The 24,718-nt window shown below is 34.6% G+C and overlaps 1 protein-coding gene across 7 annotated transcripts in view; it reads left to right on the top strand.

Annotated features, from left to right (window-relative positions):
• EPC1 (enhancer of polycomb 1) overlaps nucleotides 1–24,395 on the top strand; it is a 93,805-nt gene extending 69,410 nt beyond the window's left edge. For 5 of the 7 annotated variants that reach the window (XM_060659018.3, XM_060659015.3, XM_078450294.2 and 2 more), the window contains 13 exons: nucleotides 5,626–5,771; nucleotides 6,159–6,365; nucleotides 6,745–6,893; nucleotides 7,791–7,950; nucleotides 9,203–9,379; nucleotides 9,461–9,550; nucleotides 9,634–9,782; nucleotides 11,630–11,982; nucleotides 19,303–19,421; nucleotides 19,502–19,588; nucleotides 20,426–20,567; nucleotides 20,673–21,036; nucleotides 23,012–24,395. In XM_060659018.3, the coding sequence (XP_060515001.1) occupies nucleotides 5,626–5,771; nucleotides 6,159–6,365; nucleotides 6,745–6,893; nucleotides 7,791–7,950; nucleotides 9,203–9,379; nucleotides 9,461–9,550; nucleotides 9,634–9,782; nucleotides 11,630–11,982; nucleotides 19,303–19,421; nucleotides 19,502–19,588; nucleotides 20,426–20,567; nucleotides 20,673–21,036; nucleotides 23,012–23,084 (2,216 nt within the window). In that variant the 3' untranslated portion in view covers nucleotides 23,085–24,395. Of the gene's footprint in view, nucleotides 1–5,625; nucleotides 5,772–6,158; nucleotides 6,366–6,744; nucleotides 6,894–7,790; nucleotides 7,951–9,202; nucleotides 9,380–9,460; nucleotides 9,551–9,633; nucleotides 9,783–11,629; nucleotides 11,983–19,302; nucleotides 19,422–19,469; nucleotides 19,589–20,425; nucleotides 20,568–20,672; nucleotides 21,037–23,011 lie in introns of those variants that run through there. The other 2 variants (XM_060659017.3, XM_060659019.3) reach the window with 2 other exon arrangements.
• Nucleotides 24,396–24,718: the final 323 nt, after the last annotated feature.

Genomic DNA, 24,718 nt, shown 5'->3' with positions numbered 1-24,718 from the left:
TTTTGCACTTGGGTCTTAAGACTCTCCTGTTAATCCTGAAAGGAAACTTTTTTTTTTTTTTAAACCTTATTTTAGAGAGCACAAGTGTAAGCAGGGAGAGGGTCAAAGGGGGAGAGGGATGGGGGAATCTTAAAACAGGCTCCATGCTCAGGGCAGAGCCCAATGCAGGGCTTGATCTTACTATCCTGGGATCATAACCTGAGCCGAAATCAAGAGTTGGCTACTCAACCAACTGAGCCACCCAGGCACCCCAAGGAAACCTGTTTTTAAAGAGCAATCTTAATGTACATTTATATAAGTATATATGTGTATACTTAGGTATATATATTTATAGCTCTGTCCACTGGAAAAACCAAGAAGCAAGATTAAAGCAATGGAAAAATTAAGAATAACATGAATTATAAAGCATTGAAAAATGTAGGAATTCGTGAATCCATACTGATGATAAAAAATGGTGAAGAGTCGTCTCCTGCTTTTGTAATATAAAGCCAAAAGCTGAATGGTACACTGTGAAGAGAGTGCTAGAGTTACAAAGTCATTTTGCAGTTAATCATGATCAAGATTGAATCATGTAAGAATCATCAGTGTGTTCTCAATAGAAGAGGAAATTTTGAAAAGGAGCAGAATATTTGCATGGTCTTAAGCTCTCCCTACAAATTGCTTATTACTTACAAGAGGGGGAAAAAAACAAACAGTAGTTATGCAGTGGAATAATTGGGTAATTTCTTGACTGATGAAAATTATCATCACTTATGAGGAACAGATGAACACTGTGTGCCTCTAGATGTGATACACTGAGAAGGACTAAGACAGTTGAGTATTGCAGTATGCCATCAGAGAGTGCATAGTCTAATCACAATGGGAATAATAAGAAGAAAGGTTCTGGGGAGAGGTGTGTATTCTCAAAAATATTAGTGTGTAAAAGACAAAGACTATGAAAATGTTCCAGATTAAAGGAAGCCAAAGAGACAGTAACAAAAATAATACCTGATCCTAGACTGGTCCTGTGCTGGATCAGCTGGCAAAATTGGAATATAGGCAGGAAATTAAATTGTTGTATGAGTGTAAATTTATGAGGTTGATGACTATACTGTGATTATATAAAAGAATCTAAGGAAATACACTCTGAAGTGTTTAGCAGTAAAGAGCAATTGTGAATGTTACTTATCCTCCAATGTCCCCCAAAATAAAGTATGTATGTATATATCGATATAAAATAGAGAATGCATGCAAATGATAATAAAATTTAACAGGTGAATCTGGGAAAGGATATGCAGGTATTCCTTATACTCTTTTCATTTTGCAATTTTTGTAGGTGTGAATTTCTATATGAAAAGGTTTTTTTAAAATAGATCTTTGTTGAACCTACTTTCTAAAGTACCTCTCAGCATGGATGTATCCTGTCTTTATGCCCTGATTCTGAAAGATTGCATTTTCTCCTTCCTTTGCCTACCTCCCCATCCCCCTGCAACACTCCGTCTTCCCCCATTATTCTTCTGATACTATGTTCTAACATATAAAATCCATAAAATCAACCACAGAACTTTATCAAAAAGGATTTTGTATCTGTGATTTAAATCTTTCAAATCTGGGATTCTCTATTCATTCTCCTCAAGTACATTCTGGAAGTGACTCTAAGCTGTGTTTACTTAGAAATATAAAGAAGTTGAAGACTTTGATGATCTAGTTAGCCAATGATAGCTTTGTCTTCTTAGGTCTAAGGCAAAGATGTCAAATACTACCACACCATAGTAAATATCACTATTAACAATATTTTCTCCTGCTCAGCATTTATTTTAAGAACTTTGCAAGTTGATATTACCAATCATTGAGGGTTAGTGCTTGAGTTGAAACCCATTTACCATTCCTGGTCTGACAAATGTCTCCTGAATCTTGGATGGTGTGCCTTCTTTTCAATCAGGGATTACATTCTGTTTCTAATCCACAATTTGTGCCATTTGATGGACCCAAATATCCTTTCACTATTTGCCTCTTGTAGTTTTATTTTTTTATTACTATTTTTTTTTTTAAGTTTATTTCTTTGGAGAGAGAGAAAGAGAATGGGCGTGCACATGCAAATGGGAGAGGAGCAGAGACAGACAGAGAGAGAGAGAGAGAGAGGGAGAAAGAGAATCCCAAGCAGGCTGTACACCCATCGTGGAGCCCAATGCAGGACTCAGTTCACAACCATGGTATCATGACCTGAGCTAAAATTAAGAGTTGGACACTTAAACCAACTGAGCCACCCAGGCGCCCCTGCCTCTTATATTTTTAAAATGCTGTTTAGTGTTATGGTCTGAGTTATATATGCCATTTGTTATATAAACATTTATATACATTTCATCTCTATTACTTGACTCTAAGCATGAGACTGTGGTTTGTACTACTTTGTATTTCCTTTAAAAATAATCAGTTTATATGTACTATTATGTTCTTGCTTAGATTTCTTTACTGCATTTTCTCCTCCATCTGTGTATTTTGTTTAACCATATACATATCTGGGTTTATCCCTATCAAAATATTTTAAAAGGAGTCAGCCTCTACAATATGGTTCCTGTTTTTAAGCAATTACTGGCTAGCTAGGTCTCATTTTAATTGACAACTTAATTACAAGATGCAATCCATTTGCCTGTTTCTCTACAGACCCTATTTTCTATTTTGAACAAACTCAGTAACATGGCCCAGAAAGTTTGAAGATACTCCTATTTTTAGGACCATGATAAATACATTATATCTTTATCAGCTGCAGTTGAGCTAGCATTTGGAAGGGACAGGTTTGGCTGAAGCCAAATTACACGTTAAACATTGGCTTTGGTTTTTTTGGTCAAATGAAATCCTAAAGTGAATTTTTACATGTTAGCATTTTTCTAGGATATTAATATTTTTATATCTGAACAAGATTTGGTTCTCCTTATATTTTAAGATCTTACATGTGTTTGCACCAACTATAAAAGGAAAGTTTCTTGCAGAGGCAAGAGCAGTCTGACCATCAGATACTTGTTAACTTCTGTAAAAGGCAGGAGCACTCCTAGGATAGGGATCTTCCTTTCCAGTCTTGATTGCCTTCCTCCATATGTTAGATGAGACTTGTCATTCATGATATAATGTATGTCAAATATATTTTGGTAAGGCAATAATAAGGTGATAGTAGATGGGTTTGTTTAATTTTTGTGAATAAGTTTGGTAAGTGTGATTTGATCTGAAAAATTATTTTATAGCGGAGGAAGCCAAAGTAATATATAAATGAGACCCTAAAAATATATAAAAATACCCTTAAGAAGCAGAACATTGCTGGTTGGTCCGTATCAGTTTGGCTCTTTGTATTATCAGGATCACCACTTTTTAATAGAACTTTCAGTGATGATGGAAATATTTTATAATCTGTGCTTTCAGGTATAGCACTAGCCACATGTAGCTATTTAATACTTGAAATGTGGTTAATGTGACTAAGGTACTAGATTTTTAATTTAATCTTATTACTTTAAATTGGCTAGTGGCTATCCTATTGAACAATACAGCTATGGATTGTTTTGGTTAGGGACCCAAGAAAACAAGTATTTTTAATCTAACAGTGTTTAATTTTAATCTACTTCAGAATCTCCAAAAGTTCTGTTTACATAACAATAACAAACAAATAGATCATGGAAAGTCATTGGAGGGCCAAGGGTTATAAGAAACATGGGTGCTGAGATGATAATGTATAGAGTTGTTGTTTTTTTTTAATTTTTTAGAGAGCACTCTGAGCAAGGGAGGGGCAGAGAGAGGGAGTGAGAGAATCCCAAGCAGGCTTCAGGCTCAGTAGGGAGCCCAATGCAAGGCTCAGTCTCAAAAACCATGAGATCATGACCTGAGCCTAAATCAAGAGTCTGACAGTGAACCAACTGAGCCACCCAGGCACCTCAGTATACAGACATATTTAATGAAGGAGTCTAAATATTTTAATTAAGAATGTTACAGAAGTGTAATGTAGGTCAAAACGGAAAATGAACAATGCTATGTAATATGTTCAATTCTACAAATATTTATTGGATTCCTATAGGCCAGGTACTATTTTAAACTTAAAGCAAGGATGTAGATTTCAGGCAGCCAAAGGACCCCCTCTTGTACTTATCACGGATATCACTAATGGATGACTGCATACTTTTTCAGGGTTTTTTTCCCCACTTGAATAGAGGCAGTATCAGTATGTTTTTCAGTAGGGTACAGCAAACAGTTGGCATACAAGATGAACATGTTTACTGTCTCTGCACTAGAGGTACAAAGATACAATGAAGTAAATTCACAGAGGTAAAGTCACAATGCCTCCTTTCAAGGAAATCAGTCATATTCTAATACTTATCAAGTAGATTATAAAGTATGTGTAGAAAATAGTACAAAAGAAGGGCATTGATCTAGAACAGGAATTTTTAAGCTTGGTACCACAGCTTTTAGGGATATTTGAATTGCTGGTGGTTTATGCAGAATGTTATATGTTCACACAGTCTTTTTTCTGGGGAGAGGGTTCATAACTTCTAAAAAAGCAAAAAGTGACAAGGAACCATCTGCTAGTTGGGGGGGCAGTCAAGAAGGAATTCCACAGGACTTGATGTCAGGTTGGATTTTGAAAAGATTAGTCGTTTGCAGTCATTTGCTAGGTGGGCAAACAGAAAATAGCTAATATAAAGACATGAGATAGCATGCTGTATGAAATACATAAAATTTGAGAGGCACCTGGCTGGCTCACTCAATAGAGCACACAATTCTTGATCTCAGAGTTGTGAGTTCAGGCCCCACATCAGGTGTAGAAATTACTCAAAAAAGAAATACATGATATTTGCTACGGCAAAAAGTACTGATGAGATTGGAGAGACTCGGTCAAAAAGGACCTCAAACAGTCCTGAGGATTTGGATTCTGAGATGATGGGAAGTTAAGGAAGGGAAAGGTGTGAGACATTTTGATATCAAGCTATTTGATATTTTATTTATATTATCAACCTAGTTTAATATTGGGAAGTATTGAAGGACATTTGATAATATAGTATAGAGCAGTGGTTCTTGGCCTTTTTTTTCTAATCCTAACAAATATAGAAATACATCACATTTCTATCACCATGACAGTGATTGTCATAAGGAAACAAACCTTAGCAGATGTGCATTCATTGAGTGAAAGCTATTACTGTTATTGGCAGTGGCTGCTAACACTTCAGCTTTAAATACCACTCCCTAAGCATTTGGTAAAATAGTTAAATAATTTATTAGGTAGGACTTAAATATTCTAGAAACAATCTTATTTAAAGAGATTTTCCTTTTATATTATGTCAAACCATATGAAATTGCCGATATTACATCATTTTTAAGCTATACGATTTTCATATAGTACAATACATTTGATAATCTCTTTCTGTTCTTAATGGCTTCTAGTTTATTTGCTTTTGAGGTGGGAGGAAGGGTTCACATCCATTGTCTTTTATGACTCATGTCTCTATTAACAGTAAGGATAGTCTCCTTTCTTAAACTTTAAATGTGGGAAACATACATTTCTTATTTTGTTAGAAAATCTAGATCTTGTTTTTATCCAGACATCTGTGAGAGGTTTTTGTCAGTGGATTCACATAGTAAATGATTGCTTATGGTTTCTTCTGTCAGCTTTTAGTTTGGATGCTGAACAGCCTGATTATGATTTGGATTCTGAAGATGAAGTATTTGTGAATAAACTGAAAAAGAAAATGGACATCTGCCCATTGCAGTTTGAGGAGATGATTGACCGTCTAGAAAAAGGCAGTGGTCAGCAGGTAAAACTTCATTGTATATGTAATAAGTGTGTGTTTCCATACCTATATGGAAATAGGATAATGTTGAGGTTAGGATAAGTGAGCAGACTCTGGAGTTAACAAGCATGAATTCATATCCCATATCTGCCCAGTACTAACGTGCATAATCTTGAGTGATATGTTTAAATTTCTCCACGCCTCATTTTCCCCCTCTGTAAAATAGAGATGATAAACATGATAAGATTGTTGTAAAAATTAACTAAAATAAAGCATCAGTGGCTGACATGTATAAGGCACTCCACATTTGCTGTTATTAATTATTGCTGTTTTGATTGCCATTAAAGTTGGAAGTACTTTTGAACCTTATGTATGTATTCTATGAAAATGACATAATGATTTTACATTTAGCCAGTCAGTCTGCAGGAAGCCAAGCTACTGCTAAAAGAAGATGATGAATTAATTAGAGAAGTTTATGAATACTGGATTAAAAAGAGAAAAAACTGTCGGGGGCCATCTCTTATCCCATCAGTAAAACAAGAGAAGCGAGATGGTTCCAGCACAAATGATCCTTATGTGGCTTTTAGAAGGCGTACTGAAAAAATGCAGACTCGAAAAGTAAGTGAATTTGGAAAACTTCTTTCGTAATTTTTTTTTGATATAAGAAAAATTATTTATACTTACAAATATCTCAGTATCTGAAGGTGGTATTTTAATTTGTGTTTAAATAGACTTTCTATACAAAATAATGAAAAGTATTAATTTAAAGTGAATCAACCTTAGGATTCATTACATAGCTATTAATGATATATTTTAATGTTAAACTATTTAAAAATCCTATATATAATTGATCCTGGTGATCCATATTCCCTTTCAGTATCTTTAAAATTCTAACTAACCTATCAAATATATCTATTCTTATATGTTAGTAGTGGTGTTCAGAATGCCACTAGTTAGAAATGTTACTGACATTCAAAAAACAACTCCATATTTGCAGAATCGCAAAAATGATGAAGCCTCTTATGAAAAAATGCTTAAGCTGCGTCGAGATCTGAGTCGGGCTGTTACTATCCTAGAGATGATAAAAAGAAGAGAAAAGAGTAAAAGGGAGCTATTGCACTTAACACTGGAAATTATGGAAAAGAGGTAAAGTATACTTTAATAGGAATACTTCAATAGGAAGTATGGTACCATTAGCATTTTATATATTGAAGTATGATACCTAAGCAGTTAACCCCAGAAATACCTTCTATTAATAAGTAGAGACTATATAAATGCGTGATATGGTATACTTTGTTTAATTTTACATGTGTTCCTCTATTTTCTTTAAAAGTGACTGGGTTCAGTAAAATTAAAATATGCCAAGTATAAGCTTATTCTTTTGTCCTTAGTTGAGTGCAAGGCTGGGAGGGAAAGAACATTTGTCAGTCCTACAGCTTTTAATTTACTCACTAGATGGTACTGATTTTTTTTTTTTTTAAACACATACTGGGTTTTTGTTTTTTTTTTTTTTTTTTTTTTTACAGACAAGTGTAAAGAAGGGAGGGGGAAAGGCCCATAATCTCAACATTCAGTCATTCAGGAAAGTACACAATGAAAACTTTAAGCCTCACTCCCCTATTTCTCAGTCATTATCTCCAAAGAAAACCACTATTAAATTTCTTATAATTTGTTTCAGGAAAATTAGTTTTATAGTAAAGCACAAAGCAATTCAAATTAGCAGAAAGTTCCTCAACACCATTTTAGGCATTAATTTCAACATCTCCACCAAATCTTTCACCAAAATTGGTAAGTTATAGTTCGAGCCTTTTTTTTTTCCAACAGTCATCTACTTATGGTGCCAAGATAAAGTTTTAAGCCAAAACTAAACAGAAGAAACAAAAGGAATTATGTAATCTTTAATAAGCATTCAGCAAATAGTCAAAGTTTAATTGTAATCTTAAATCTAGTCAGTGTTTATAATTATGTATCAGGTATTAATAGTTATGTACAGAACTAACTTTAACTTTCTAAGCTTTTTTTAATTTTGTTTTATAATTTCAGGTATAATTTGGGTGACTACAATGGAGAGATCATGTCTGAGGTCATGGCACAGAGACAACCAATGAAACCTACCTATGCCATCCCCATCATCCCTATTACTAATAGCAGTCAATTTAAACATCAGGAAGCAATGGATGTGAAGGAGTTTAAAGCAAATAAGGTAGGGGCATCTGGGTGGCTCAGTCAGTTAAGCATCCAACTTCGGCTCAGGTCATGATCTCACAGCTCATGAGTTCAAGCCCTGTGTCAGTCTCTGTGCTGACAGCTCAGAACTTGGAGCCTGCTTTGGATTCTGTGTCTGCTCTCTGCCTTTCCCCCACTCACCCTCTGTCTCTCTGTCCTTCAAAAATAAATAAACATTTTAAAAAATGCAAAAAAAAAAAGCAAATAAAGTGATAAAAATTTTTGTGATAACAATAGCTGATAATGGAATGGTATTTTATCATTAGAGTGAAGAAAGAAAACCCATATAAATCTTACTATGAAATATGCCACAAAGTCAGGTTGTGATTCAAGGCTAGCCTGTCGATGCAGCAATAGGAATTGTAAAGAGAGATACCATATAGATTAACTTTTTACCAATTAACTTTTCCCAAAAAAACTGTAATTGAAACTTGATATAGATATTTAGCATATGTACATAACCATGCTACTTGTCATGACTTTTTCTTTCTGACAAGGATTATTTTTTGCCTCTAACCTTTCTTGCCTATTGAATACTTCATACTTCTCCTAGCCTTTGCTGTTACCTGCCATACATATTTCTAAAATCACTCAGTGCATCAGCTCATTCACTCTTGCTTTTGTATTTTATCCTGCGTTGCCTCTGTTTAATGATTTCATCTCTTTATCATCTAAAACTGCTCAAATTCGCCACTCCACATAGCCTTTATTGTTCAGCTCTCAAATCCTTACCACTCTATTTTTGTGACACCTCCACATTATAACTTTATGTCCCAGTATGGTAATAGTTATCTGAGGTTTGCTTTGTGTATCTGTAAAATTATTTTCATTATTATTTTCCCAAAATTGATTTGTTAATTCTTTAAAATAAAGACTAGATCCCCCTTTTTTAATTCTCTTCTGGATTTTTCGTAGAAAATTAAGAAAAAGGTACAGGAGCCAATGGTAAATACTAACTGCAGGATTTCAGAAGCTCAAGAATTTCTATTCTGTTTTAACTGAAACAAAATATTTTATGAGGTTGTGTTTAGGTTGTAGGAACATACCCATGTGTCACAGAGACCAACCTCTAAGATTTTACAGTAAAAGATGACAAAACATAAAGTCTTCTATCTCTTCTGAGTATGAATGACTTCATTATAGCTATAAATTTCTTTTTAAAATTACCCAAACTGTAAGTTTGATGAACATGGTTTCTAGAGTTTGATTAATATATGACTTTATTGCAGCAAGATAAAGCTGATCTTATCCGACCTAAACGTAAATATGAGAAGAAGCCCAAAGTCTTACCATCGTCTGCTGCTGCTACTCCTCAACAGACGAGTCCTGCCGCACTGCCAGTCTTTAATGCTAAAGATTTAAATCAGTATGACTTTCCCAGCTCAGATGAAGAACCTCTCTCCCAGGTAAATATGAGAAACTCTCTGTGAATATAGAGGAGGGATGTAAGAAGTCACGTGTTTTGACTCACTTCATTTTATTTAAAGGTTTTGTCTGGCTCTTCAGAAGCTGAAGAAGAAAATGATCCTGATGGTCCCTTTGCTTTCCGTAGGAAAGCAGGCTGTCAGTACTATGCTGTAAGTTTCAGGTTCTCTTTTTCAATAATAAACTGTTCACCTTTAACTGACAAAATGAAATAATTTGGATTTTTTTTTTTAAGCCTCACTTAGACCAAACTGGCAACTGGCCTTGGACTAGTCCTAAAGATGGAGGATTAGGGGATGTACGATATAGATACTGCTTAACTACCCTCACCGTACCCCAAAGGTGTATTGGATTTGCACGAAGACGGGTTGGGCGCGGTGGAAGGTAAGGCATTTCTGTACTCCTAGCATAGGGATATTTTAGACAGTAGGGAGTCAGATCTAGAGCTGAAAACGAGGTAATCCTTCTCAGTAGTTCATTTGTTCCCATTTGCTGTTCTTAACTGATGTTTTTACTAAAATCCTTAAAGAAACTGCAAAAAGTTATTTCAGAAGTTCTGGGAGATATTAGGAGAAAGGATTGAATAGGCTAAGAATGTCATAAAACTTGGGGCACTTGGCTGGCCCAGCCAGTTAAGCATTCGACCCTTGATTTTGGCTAAGGTCATGATCCCAGGGTCATGAGATCAAGCCCCACATAGGGCTCCATGCTGAGAGTGGAGCCTGCTTAAAATTCTCTCTCTCCCTCTGCCGTTCTCTCCTGCTCACACTTTCTCTCTCTAAAATAAAATAATTAAAAATCAAACAACAACAACAACAAGAAATGTCATATAACTAGTATACTAAGTCGTTTAACTCATCAGTGAAAAGGATCCAGGATCAATGCATAACCTGACCCTGACATCCCAGTTTTTCTGGATCTAATCGCTCTTCTTTTGTTTAAACGTGATGGAACCAACCCATGTATATTCTAGATGCCTTTATGTAAGAATCTGTGTATTTGTGCAGGAGGCAAGAAGGAATTACAGAGCACATAAAAGTGCAGAAAAAGAAAATTATTCCTATGTTGGTGAAAAAAAATATGTAAGACAGAACATTAAGGTGCTTTTGGGAGAAAATCTAATGATGTAATTTATAGTGAATTATTGCTTATATATGTGTTTCTTTCATTTTTGAATCTTAATTTCAGTTTTTAATCACTTAAAACGTAAGTTTAGAGTTGTCTGAGCACTGAAATATATTTTATTTAGTGCTTTTCCTCCCATTATTGTGTTGACATCAATAGTAGTCAAAATTCTCTATGTTGGCTATATTTTGTTCTGTACTAGCATTTATCAGTGGTAGCATTTTAAGATAGAATCATTTTTATAAAGTTTATATAAATAACATAAAAGTATATCCTCTAGAGTAGTGGGTATCAAATACTTTGTCTATAAGAAATTTTAATGAGGGGTGCCTAGGTGGCTCAGTTTGTTGAGCTTCTAACTCTACTTTGGCTCAGATCATGATCCCAAGGTCGTGGGATTGAGCCCCACAGGCTCTGCACTGAGTGTGGAGCCTACGTAAGATTTTCTTCCCCTCTCTCCCTCCCTCTCGCTCGCTCTCTCTCTCTTCCTCCCTTATTCCCTCTGCCCTTCCTCCCTGCTTGCGCGCACGCTCTCTCTCAAAAACATAAAGACAAATAATTTTTAAATAAAGAAATCTTAATGATATAAAATATCCGAAAGATCGTATACTTTTTATTGCACTTCTACCTCTCCCCTACCCCTGTCAAAAAAAAAAATGAAGTGTTTGCTTAATAGAGAACAGGTATTTTATAACATATTTTGGTGCTTTGTAATGGAAATAAAAACCTTTGGTTGAAAAGCAATTTGAAAAGAAAAATATTCTCATGTTTTATCAGTAACTTATACTAGTAGACCAACTCCTAGAACTGTTGAAAGACTCTTACTGATGTAAAATGAATAGTATACGTTATTCTTTAAGGTGGAGTACTCTCTTTAATCAGATAATTATAAAGTAAAAGAACTTTTATCAGAAGTTGAGAATTTTTTAAAAAAAGAAAAGAAATTGGGAGTTTAGCCTATAGGAGCCAAATACTGAAATAATCAAATTCATAGCTTTTAAACATTTATTTAGTCTGAGATGGCTTTGGGGGAATTGAGTGGGTCTTTTTAATATAATTTTTGAATAGCTATTTTACATGTATGTTCCCTGCCTTATTTTTAATAGGGTCTTACTGGACAGAGCTCACTCAGACTATGACAGTATGTTTCGCCATCTGGATTTGGAAATGCTTTCCTCTCCACAACATTCTCCAGTCAATCAGTTTGCCAATACCTCAGAAACAAATACCTCGGACAAATCTTTCTCTAAAGACCTCAGTCAGATACTAGTCAATATCAAATCATGTAGATGGCGGCATTTTAGGCCTCGGACACCATCCCTACATGACAGTGACAATGATGAACTCTCCTGTAGAAAATTATATAGGAGTATAAATCGAACAGGAACAGCACAACCTGGGACCCAGACATGCAGTACCTCCACGCAAAGTAAAAGTAGCAGTGGTTCAGCACATTTTGGTATGTGTTTTTGTTATGATGTACATTTCTATAGAAATGTCAGGTTCATTAATTTTTTGAGTGTGTGGTCTATTTAAGTTTAAAAGTCCTTTTCCCTCAAAATAATGAGAGAAAAAAAGGACTTGGTCAAGTATTCATTTGAATTCTGTTTGTACATGTGTTTCTCATTTAAATAAACCCACATTACAAAGGTGAATTATTACTATTTAATATATGACATTTGTTTCCTGGGTACACTCTGTGAACCACAATTCCTGATTCAGCAATTATATTTTCAAATAATAAGAAAATGGGCTGTTAATTGTTACTATTTTATACTTGGACACTTCTCTAGTCTTTTTTTTAAACTGTAAAAGTAGACCAGCAAGTCAGTAGATATGCAAAAGCCTTACCTAATGATAGTAATGCAGAACAATTTATAAGAGGGAAAATAATTTTTCAGAAAACAATATTTAAATATTTAAAGGATTATTTTAATTTTATAGGATTGTAATTTTGGAAACATTTCTAGATAATATCTGCTTTAGCATTATGGCTATATTGTGAAATGTGTCTAAAATAAATGCTGTCTTAAAATATAGTCCTAAGATTTTAGCTTTCTATTTTAAAGCATAAATCTGTGTTATACGAAGCATGTAGATTATAGAAATTCACTGTTAAAATTATGTTACCACAGATTTTTGTAAAGATAATTTAAATACTCATTTTGAAGGGACTGTAAAGATATTTATTGCATCGCCCCAATTATCTGGTAAGGTACAGCCAAACCTTCTAACAAATACGAGAACGTGCTGCTTATTGTTAAAGATCTCCAGAAAAGGTTCTATAAACCAATTTACTTTGTGTCTAGAAAACAAGTACTTCTGTGAAATGGAAATCCTTAGTTCATAAGAAAAATAATCACATTTCAGAAATCTAAATTATTCTGAGGCCTAACAGAGTAGTATAGTTCCATTAATTTCAGAGTGTATATATATCATGGAAAGTTAATCTTCCCTGCTATTACAGTCTTAAAAATCAAAATAACTTTTCAATATGAAGGAAACATATAGTGTGGGGTGTAAACATGTAATATGTTTTCCCTGATAGATTTTTAGGCTCTATAAATTCCTTGAGACTTCTTGTAGAAAATTGGCATGTTCTGTCAATCCCCATCTTCTCAGTCCTTAAATAGAGCCTGGTGAGCTCAGTCGGTAGAGCATGAGACTCTTGATCTCTGGGTTGTTTGAGCCCCACATTGGGTGTAGAGATTACTTAGAAAAATAAAATCTTTAATAAAAAAGAATAGAGGAGTTGAATTTTATAACTATCCTAAGGATCTTTTAATGATCTTTTTTTATGTAAATTGTTTTGCTATACTACGTAAGTAAGCATTGATATTATGAAACTTACCTGATTTGTGTTTGCCAAAGAATATTAAAAGGTGAACTTTGAACAGTAGTAGTATTACCAAAAGTTTAGCTGAAAAAAAATTTTTAGTAACTGTGATTTTCTTTTTAATCATTTCCTTGCCCATATATACAACTTCTAGAAAATGGGTTTATCAGTTTTTTGTCATTGCACTTAATTGTTTTCAATTTTCCCTTAATTTTTACTAGATCTTTTGTATACTTAGAGAATAGTTGCCTACAGATTGCTATAGGGAAATGCTTTATTTTTTGCTATTTGTGAATACTCAAGAAACCTAAAGCTCTTCTCTTTATGCTCTATAAAGTATATTATAGTAGAATCATATCATAAGTACATTTAACTTTAGAAATTCAACTATAGGCCCCTGGAGAAAAAATAAAATTTTAACAGTTCAAAAAGTATATAGGATTATAAATACAATTCTACTGAAAGAATATAGTCTCCAGAATTGGCCACTCTGGCAATGGCAGAAGTGAATCTGTTGTTTCTCACAGAGTGTCAGTGCCTCCTGAGGTGCCACCTTCATTCATAGGTGAAGCATCTCACCTCCATCAGTGTAATTATAATTTTAAAGATAAATTTTTTCATACAGCATGGCCCCCAGATACAAGCCAAACTATTTCATCTGGTACTCAACCACAAAAATTGATCTCATCTGATGCAAAAGGAAAAACTGCTGAGCTTATTGAAAGAGATAACATCCATCATGGCACACTCTAAAGGAATTTTCAAGGCTTAATTTTTACCATACTGACTTTGGAACTTAACTATTAGATAAGATAGGAGTCAATTGATATATACTTACTTGCCTACTGCTTAAGCCAAGTATTTTGATTTAGCCATTTTTTTCTGTCATTGTTTTAAATACCAATATTTATTCATATGTTGTGGCATAGTGATACACCCTCTGAACTGATTGTCCTTTTCCTAAATAATCACCTACAAGAGCCTATTTCTTCTCATTTTCAAATAGGAAATTCTAAATGAGGATTATCAAGAGTCCATTATTTTTAGTAAAAGGTATGAGCTTTATTTAACACACCAACTTTTATAGTTTCTGGTGCTCAGAATTTTTTTGCTTGCTTCCCAGTCTTGGCCATTTTGCATAGTTGTGTGGCCAGATGGGTAACCTGGTTAGTCTGGCATTAGGTAGTCTGGTTAGTCAGGTACCAGAGTGCTTGGTCCACTGGATAACACACAGCAGAATGACACAGTGCTGAGGAACTTGGGAAGACTTAACTATATGCGTATTTAGAATTTCTAGGACTAGATCTTAGTATGTATGGCTAAATTGTGTATCTTAATCTTCAGTTAATATGTGATTTGGACAGTTTCCAAATACAGTATTGTTTTTTTTTTTAATCTATAAAAGTACCTTTGAAAATGTTTGTTCAGTGACTAAGTATTCATTTGCATGTGTTTGAGTTTCGGGGATACAAGATATCAGAACTAACACCGTTTTTTCATAATTAGAAAGGACTATATAATTTTGAAAGACTGTAAGTAGAAAAGTGGTTTGTAAACCACCATTCTATGTTCAGGAGGATTTGAATTCCTAGTTCCCACTGAAATTTCATCAGCATTCTACAGATTAGGCTTATTTTCATATATTAATAGGATATATGTAGCTGGAATGATGTTCTAAGTCTTAGGATCTGTAGCTTACTTAAATTAGTGCTATTTACTTCATAAAAATTGTAACATAAAATTTTAAAAGGAACTCTAGTTTGAACCTTAAATATTTTTATGGTTAGATTTTATAAAATTGTAGGACCTTAATCCTTATCCAAGCGTGTTTCACAGTTCAGAATTACATCCTCAGCAGGGTCTGGAGTAGCACCCATAGTAAAATTAATAGTTCTCTCTATGCTGAAGTAGAAGAATATTCACAATAAGGGGAAGCTTGGGCCACAGATAATCTCATGTTCAAGTAATTTGTGGCCCAATGAATTCAGGTTCAGACATGTTTGGCCATCTATGGCAATATACCATGTTTTTTTTTTTCAGGTTGGATTTCTGGGTGGCTGACAAATGCTTAGGAACCGTAAAACTTTCGTTCAAGCTTGCTGACTTAGGGGATCATACTTTAACACTTTCTAAAGTCATTTCATTTTATATTTATTTATTTAAAGTTACCTTTTCCTGTATTGAAATAATTTTCTGACTACTGCTAAAAGAAATTTCTAATTGAGGATTCTCTTTTAAAATAGGTGTTTGGGTTTGTTGTTGGTGGGTTTTTTTGTTTTTTGTTTTTTTGTCTTTGTTTTCACAAACAAAACGACATACATTTTGGTAATCTTAAATCTGTCTTCTCAAACTGAATTTTCAAATTATTAACTTTTTTCTAAGTACCTGTCATCCTCACTACTCCCACTTCAGATCATTTCAGTTGATCTGCTCCAGCTGCAGGAATGTGACTTAAAGAGCAACAGCTTGAGCTATAGGCTATTCCAGGTGCTGGGTTACCACATAATAGTTTCTTTGTCCAAGTAGACTGGTAACATTTTAGATTATTTCATCTAAATTCCTACCCCAGAGAATTATTAGCAGCTACCAAAACAACAGTGGTCGTTGTAGACCTTTGCCTAAACACCTCTAGGGAGGGCACATTCAGCAGTTTTCAGGTTATTCTAGAGTTCGGAATCTTGTTTAGAAAGTTCGTCCATATATTAAACAAAAGCTGCCCCCTTAAATTGAAATCTACAGATTCCTCTTTTACCCTTAGAAGCATGCTGAATAAGTTTTCTTGCTTTCCAACATCATAGTATTCTTCAAATATTTGACGTCTTACCATGCTTCTTCCCTCTTCTCAGCTTTTAATCATGTCCCTCACGTGACTCCTCTCCCATACCTAGACTCCTGTCAGGTGTTCTATATATGAGGCTGTTTGTTTTTTTAAAGCACTTGAGTCACACTGTTGGGTATATAAAAAGTTTGATTATTTCTTGTAGATAGTATTAAATCTAAAACTTTTATCTATTTCTTTTCATATTTAAAATCTCATTGGTTTGGGGATGGATTTTCCCCCTTCCACTGTTAACTATCTTTGTGACCTCAGATGAAAGTTTCTTCATCTTTAGTGTGAAGTGATAGGAGGACATCACCAAGGATGCCACCTAATCTAAAAATTTGGAGTTCTGTGAAACGCTTCTGATTCTAGGTTTGGTCATCTGTTCATGAAACCATCCTGTCCATCCTTAAGTAAATTGCAAACCTGACTACCACACCCTGTCTGGAGGTAGACATACAACCTTAACACCTTCTACCTTGATAGGGATTGTGGTCATTTTTATTTATTTACACTTAGCATTTGGTTAAACTTTGAATTAGAATGCCATCTGAAGTCTTCTCAGTTTTCTGTATAAATAACAATATAAAACCCAATTTATTTTGTTTTGCCCAATTTACTACCTTACCTTTGTCCAGGCTTTTCCTACTTATTCATATAGCCTTTAGAATAGGATTAGAAATTTATTTCTCAGAAGAAATATAAAATCCTTACATCGCATGGCTGAAAAAGGCTTTAGTGATCACCTAACTTAGTCTAAGTATTTTGGATGAACATACTGAGCCCTAAAAGTTCGGTTACTTGCCTAGGTATACTCAGATAGTTACGATAGAGCCAAAAGCTGGGGAAAAAAAAAAAAAAAATCAAGGTTTCTTGGCCCCTACACCTATGGTTTTTATTACCTTCACTTACAGCTTATATGTTGCTTAACATATGCATGTCTTTTAGATCATTTATTTAAAATGGGGAAAATTTCGTAACTACTCCAGAGGTGTAATAATATCTAAGCAATAGATTGACAATACTGATCTAAAGTCATGATGAGTGTTAGGTGCATTTTTATTCCTAAATCTGTATTAGGAAGAAGTTAACAGTTGTTTAAAAGTGAAATTCAGAGACCAGGATTAAATGTTAACTTACATTACCGCAAAAATATTTGGAACCTTTATTCAAATGAATTTTCCAATTTATTATTACTAAATTTTTTATCAAAGTGTACACAAATACAAGCAGAGTTCTGCAAAAGAATATTTTCATTCATATAAATGGAGTGTTTTATATACAGGTCTCCAGTGAATGCTAAATTACTGTTTTTCTAGATATGTAATGACCTGACCTTGCAGAAATGATCCTTTCTTAAAATATTTATTGAGCATCCCCTACTAGGGAATTCAAGACTTAGGCAACTCAATCAAATTTAGGAAGTTAAAACATAAATCTCAAAAACATACTAGCAAAACTAATAAATTAAGTTGCTTTTTACGGATTTTTTTAAACCTAAAGATAAATGTTACAGTAATTATAAACCATCTTTCAGGGCAGCATTAATTTTTATAAATTTTCTTCAAGTTTTGATTCAACACATTTCTATTGTATGGAAATGAACATTTTGACACAAAGTTACTTTATGTCCATATTTACAGGTTATCCTATTACCAGTAAAAGTCTTCCCTGTAGTATTCAGATCTGAGAAATACAACATAGTAGGAAAAGAAACTTATCAAGGGACAGATATCAACGAAAGTTTTTACAAGAAATTATGTTTTTGTTCTTGTAGCCTAAGCACTTAGTTCAATTCAAGTGTAAATAAAGCCTATGTAGACACTAATAACTTCTGAGGTTTTCATAAATATTATTTCATAATTTCCTGATCCATTGAAAATATGGTAGAATTTCTACCTGAACATTTTGTAGTGGTACTAGGCAGAAAGGCTGTATCCTGGAAGATAAAGTTTCTTTATGAGTTACGAGTGAAAATTATAAAACTTGTTAAAGTGAAACTGTCTTCAACTAAATTACTAAAATGCAATTAAAGACAACAGGAAATTCGGTGGACAGTGTTTTGAAAACATTAAACTTTAGATTGAGGAAATTTGCATTGCATGATTTATAGATTCCCTGGTATTCAGGGATGCATGATAACCTTTTTTGTGTTTTGAAATAATTTCTTACCCAAACACCACAGGCTTCTTAAAGAAGCCTTTAAAGTCAGATGTTGTGATTGTATGTACCCTTTTTTTTCCTTTTTTTAATTGGCAAAAAATAAGAAAAAGAAAAAGGTTTCCTTTTTAAAAACTGCACACACTTTTTTGGGGGGTAATAAATGAACATTTTTTTGTTTGTTTTTTTTAGAACTGAGCTCTCCATAGACAAACATAAGTAGCATAACACAGTGTCTTTCCTCAGACATCATTCTGTACAGTAAATCAACATAAACAACTCCGTTCTTATTGACTGGATTTTTTCCAGGTGGGTTAATTGGGTGGGGAAAATTAATTAACCTTAACATTTGGAGCCTCTTGTCTTCCTGCTAAAGGATGAGTTCTTTAAAAAATAAAATAAAAAAAGGTAATAAACCAACAACCTTATATTCCATATAGAGGGAATGTTTGTAATGGCTAAAATTAGAAAATATGTAGAACAATTAGTATTTATACACAGAACTATTAGGGATCATCTGAATGCATTGGGACAGTGATATGAGTAAACTAGAAACCAAATGGTAATTACCAGATTTCTTCTCAAGCTCCATGCCAAGTTGAATTCTAAATATGTAGATTTAAAAAGCTGGATTACCTTTTTACACTGTCTAGCACAAGTGTCACAGCTTATAAAAATAATGGTTCTGAAACTTGAGAAGTGAGCATTTCTCTTTCCTATGTTGTTATAACTCAGGAAGTTTATAATTTTGTTTTTCTTTAAACTCCAGCCACTCCTGATAAATGTGGTTGTAAAAATGCTGAATTTTTCATATGGAAGTGATCTTTAGCAGGATCATCAGCCTTTGTCAAATGCTTTAATTTTACACAAAAATTTTCTTAATGCTGAAATTTGTTTTAGTATTGTAAGATATGTGTGGTATCTGTGTGTTTTTATAAAGTATTTCCTCGTTTTATGTTCAGCATTTACAGCCGAACAATACCAGCAACATCAACAGCAACTGGCACTAATGCAGAAACAGCAGCTTGCACAAATTCAGCAACAGCAAGCAAATAGTAATTCCTCCACCACCACTTCACAGGTGAGGGATTTGTCTGTCTTATGATTATCCCTCATTGTTTCCCACCAGAGTTCATCTCTAATTACCAACTGTTGTCATAGAACCTTGCATCTAACCAGCAGAAAAGTGGCTTTCGCCTGAATCTACATCATAGCCATTCTATACAGGGTTTAGAAAGAACATTACAGGTGAGTATGGAAGCTGTTGCCTCTGCTCCCTATTTTAAAAAGTAAAGCTAAAAAACATAGTTAAATGCGATCAAGACACTGTCTTCCAAGTCTGTCCTATAGTCTGTGAATTTTCCTTGTTAGTATATGATCTCACCCAGCTCATTTTCTTAGTTATTTTAATTATTATTAAAATTTATCTTAAATTACATACTAAACCTCTTTGACTATTAAATGAAATCACTTTTAAACCTCAAGGATGATAAATGTTTGCCATTGAAACACATTTAAAGCTTGAAGGCTGAAATTTTAATCTAAGCATCTTGGAGGAAAACTCATTTAAAAAAATTCAAAGGGCCTCTTAATTTCTAGGCCAAGTTATGATGTGATGTTTTGTTACTTCTGTTCTAAAAGGATAGTTATCCTCCTGTCCCAGAGATACCTTTGGGTGGGTGGGTGGGTGTGTGTGTGTGTGTGTGTATAAGTTAGGTTAAAAAAAGCTTACATACTCATTTTTCATTATATGTATTTGCAAATCACTGAAATGTTTTACTAGCATATTTCTTGTCTGACACTTTGTGTTGGAGGTTTACTGTTTCCACATTCTAGAAGGTTTATTTTTGTAGTTGATTTGTCCATATTACGTACTGTCACATGTGAAGATCAAAATTCATAATCCCTGAGTTCTTATATTGTTTGAACACTCTTCAAATTTATGACTGTCAAAAGAGATGAAGATATTTCAGTGGTTTGCCACTTTGGTTTATATTCAAACTGATTTTGGTATACCTGTGTAACTTTAATGTTGATTTGAGACTAAGTGATGCTGATTAGATTTGTTTTGTATTTTCTTTTTAGGGTTTTGTTTCCAAGACTTTGGATTCTGCTAGTGCTCAATTTGCTGCTTCTGCTTTGGTGACATCAGAACAACTGATGGGATTCAAGATGAAGGATGATGTGGTGCTTGGAATTGGGGTGAATGGCGTCCTTCCAGCCTCAGGTAAGCATAAAGACATTTAAATTGTTCTGATATTTGTAACCTATATCTCTTATTAATAAACAGCAAAGTCGTACATTGTTTAGATGCTTCTTTCTTTTTCTCTAGGAGTATACAAGGGCTTACACCTCAGTAGTACTACACCAACAGCACTTGTACATACGAGTCCATCAACGGCAGGTTCAACTTTGTTACAGCCTTCAAACATGACACAGACTTCAAGTTCCCACAGTGCACTGAGTCATCAAGTAACCGCTGCCAATTCTGCAACAACTCAGGTTCTGATTGGGAACAACATTCGATTAACTGTACCTTCATCAGTTGCCACTGTAAACTCTATTGCCCCCATAAATGCACGACATATACCTAGGACTTTAAGTGCTGTTCCATCGTCTGCCTTAAAGCTGGCTGCCGCAGCAAACTGTCAAGTTTCCAAGGTTCCATCTTCATCTTCTGTAGATTCAGTTCCAAGGTCAGTAGTTATTTTAAGCCTAAAATGTTTGAAAAATATGAGCCCTAACTTAAATCCTCTAGCAGTGCTCTCTACTTATTGGTGTTTTTTGCTCTTTCCTTATATACATTAAAAATGTATAGGGGCATCTGGGTCTCTCAGTCGGTTTAGCGTCTAAACTCTTGATAGTGGCTCAGGTCATGATCTTGAGGTCGTGGGATCCAGCCCCACATAAGGCTCTGCACTGACAATACGGAGCCTGCTTGGGATTCTCTGCCCCTCCCCAGCACGCACACACACACGTACGCGCGCTCTCTCTCTCAAAATAAACTTAAAAAAATGTATAGATGAGAATTCCTTATTTAGTCAAGACTTAAACAGATAATTTTTATAATTCAGTACTGTTAACAATTTGAACTAAATGGTATACTGAGTATTGCATATATGCTTTGGATGTCACTTCCTTAGTATAATAATAGCTTATAATGCTCTTGTTTTTCTACCTTTGCATGGAGGGAGTTCTCTTTAGAATGTTTCTTTTGTTTTCTTCCACAGCTTCTTGTGTAAAGAATTGATAGAACCCACTGTGGCTTGTATGCTAAGCTGCTGTTAATAATGTAAATAATGTAAAGGCTTACGGTATTAATGCCAGGTCAACTTTTATTCAAACCATTATTTTTTATGCTAATTTGTCATCTTGGGTTTCAGTAGATTGTTTAGAATGTTTGTTCAGGTTCTTTTCTGTTTTAAATATTAATGGTAATTAGAATCTTACTATTTACAAAGTACTCTGGGGGAAACAAGAGAAAGACCAGGGGTTTTCAGTTTAGTTAAAAGACAAGCATAAAAGTGTAAAAATTAAATGCTGTTAATTGTGAGTAATAGCTGGAAGTCATTCTTGTATCACAAAGCATTATAGCCTTGTCAGATTAATTGTGTAAATTATGACTATAATTTCAATATAAGGAGTGATCTTTTCACACCAGGGGTATTCTGGGAGAGTTCTACAAAATAAGATCAGATTTGTTCTTAGCTGGGCAGAGAAGAGGATGAGAGAGTTGGAGAAATACAAATGTGTTCAGAAGCTAACAACTAAACTAATTTGTCTAGAGGTTTGGGAAGGTTAGTAGTTCAAGTTGAAGGGGTAGGAGGTGGGCACACTTTAGAACACCTTGGATGCTAGACTGATAGGTAGACTTCCTCGGCCAAGCGTGGCCCAAGAGGGAAGAGCAGGCTTTGTAGCAACAGACTGTATAGCCTTAAGTTTCCAAACCCATGCATCCCTGTCTGCTTCTCAATTTAAGTAATAGTTATTGTCTGCTCCATTCAGGTCCATTCTTATTATTCTGGGTCTAGTCATAACTAATCAATCAATTAGAGTTCTTACCTAAATATATAATACATGGTTTTCACTGTTACAGAATTATATAACCATGAAACACTGGCAGTGTATGGTAAACTTTCGTATCACTTATTTTAGTCCCTTCATTTTAAAAATGAGGGAAATGAGATCCAGAGAAGCTGATTACTACAAGCACATTCAGGTGTTAGAACAACTGTGACCCTGGTCTTCTAATTACCAGCTCAGTAGCTCTGCTACTCAACTGCACATATAGAGCACTGACAAAAGTCCTGACTTGAATGACTTTTGTTCACATTTGTTACTTTTTTGAAAGAGGAGGAAAGTGAAATTAGAGACTAAAAGTTAGGAATTCTTTATGTTTTTTAACATCTGGGTTGCTTGGCTGCCACTACGATTTTATTGGTGATATAGTTGACCATGGAATTTATGGTGGACAGAAGAAGCCTGACTTTTGGTTGTATATTCCTGATAATAAACTATAAAGGTTCATACTCCTCTACTTGTGTCTTATCCCAAAAGTGTCACATTTCTTCCTATTACTAAAAATACTTAAAAATTTTTTTATTGGGGAGATAATCTTGATTTGTTAAATTTGTTGCAGATAAGTAATTTAATTAAACTTTATTTCAACAGGGAAAATCATGAATCAGAAAAGCCAGCACTAAACAACATAGCAGACAACACAGTAGCGATGGAGGTGACGTAGCTTCCTCAGGAGTGGAACTGCAGCCTGGGGACTTGATTAGGTGCTATGCATCAGTAGCATTTTGAATGCAAGGGATGATGGAATGCAGCACACGCGTTTCGGTGGCAGCTGTGGGGACTTGACAGCAGTGCTCATCTCTCATGCTTCAATTTTTCTTTTCTTATTGTTAATAGGAAAAAAATCAACATCTGTAAATTAAGAATACAGCAATTATCTGTACAGTACTGCATATTTGTAATACCCTTGTATATATGTTACTTGAATACAGAAATGTTCATTTGTGATGCTTTGCACTTGGGGGTGGGGGGGGTGGGAGGGAAATAAATTGCAACAAAGAGTGTGAGATGTGAGATTGTATAGAGATGAAGTGTCATCACATCATGTGCATGGTGCGGAACCTGCTGTTTTATCTATTTATTGTGCCGTGTTTACAGTTTTTTGTACACTGTACCTTCATTGGTTCCTGTGCTGTAGTAAATGTGTTAGGTAGCTGTGGACTCCTTGGTATTTTGTAAATGGTATAACATAACTTGGTTCCCCTCTGGGTCCCTGAGTTTTCTGTGTATCATGTGAAAAAAATGGTGACATACATACAGAATTTTACAAAAAAAAAAAAAAAGGCATCAGTTTTTAAAAAATGGGGAATGTACTGTTAAATGGGGATCTTCCTGGTCTACTATCATTAGGACAAGTAACAAGCTAAAAATGAAGTCTCTTGAATCTTCCCATCCCCACTTGCCCACAAAGCTGTGGGCAGTTTCTGGTACTTAAAGCACTAATGTTATGTTGCTGCTCTACAAACAGCCCAGTAGTCCCATTTCCTTCCACACCAAAAAGTGTTAAATCAAGTATGCAAATGGAGTCCTTACAACTGGAGTTTATGTTGTCTTGCCCTTTTTTTAGCACAAAAAAAAAAAAATTGTACTTTTTTATTGTCGAATTGTTGAAAAGACTTCATTCTTTACTTGTTCTTACAAAAAGGATATAAGGGAGAAGAATGCAGTAATTGCTGTACGTGTATCATCATTCCAGTTTCTAAAAACAGCCAGCCAGCTTTTTTCCTTTTCAGATTCTCCAGAAGGCTGCAAGGCCAGAACCACAAATATCGGGTGCCTTCCTTTGGAAATATTTGACCTCTCTTCTGTGAAGAGAATGGTACTTAACAGACTACTACCAGTGCTTTGTCAGTACCGAAGTCTGAATGCCCAGTCCAATGGCATACATGATCCTTAAGGTTTTTAATCCCACCTGGAAAAATTGTGATAGAATTCTCACAAAATAAACCCAGGGCATTACATGTTGACAAACTAATGTGTAGTGGTCTTTTGCTTTTATTTTCAACCCAAGAACTCCTGTGTACTTTAATTGAAATCACTCCATAAAGGGGGGACTTGGGAATGGGAGTGATGACTTTAAGTTCATTTTTTTCAACAGTTATTATTGAATGATCACTAAGCTTAGATCCTAGAACAGTGGAAAAATGCCTGCCCTCGTGGAGTTTGTAATCTCATTGAGGGATAAAAACAAAAGAAGTAAGACTTAAGTTGTATTAGGGGATAAATATTTTAGAGGGAAAAGTAATGCAAGGAAGGGGGAGAGGGAGAAGCAGTGCTAGGGGAGGGTGGAGGGTTCAG

Source organism: Panthera onca, chromosome B4 (assembly GCF_046562875.1).
Source record: "Panthera onca isolate mPanOnc1 chromosome B4, mPanOnc1 haplotype 2, whole genome shotgun sequence".
NCBI classification, from domain to species: Eukaryota; Metazoa; Chordata; class Mammalia; order Carnivora; family Felidae; genus Panthera; species Panthera onca.
The sequence above is the reverse complement of the archived record's forward strand: the minus strand, read 5'-3'. Positions and strand labels throughout refer to the sequence as shown.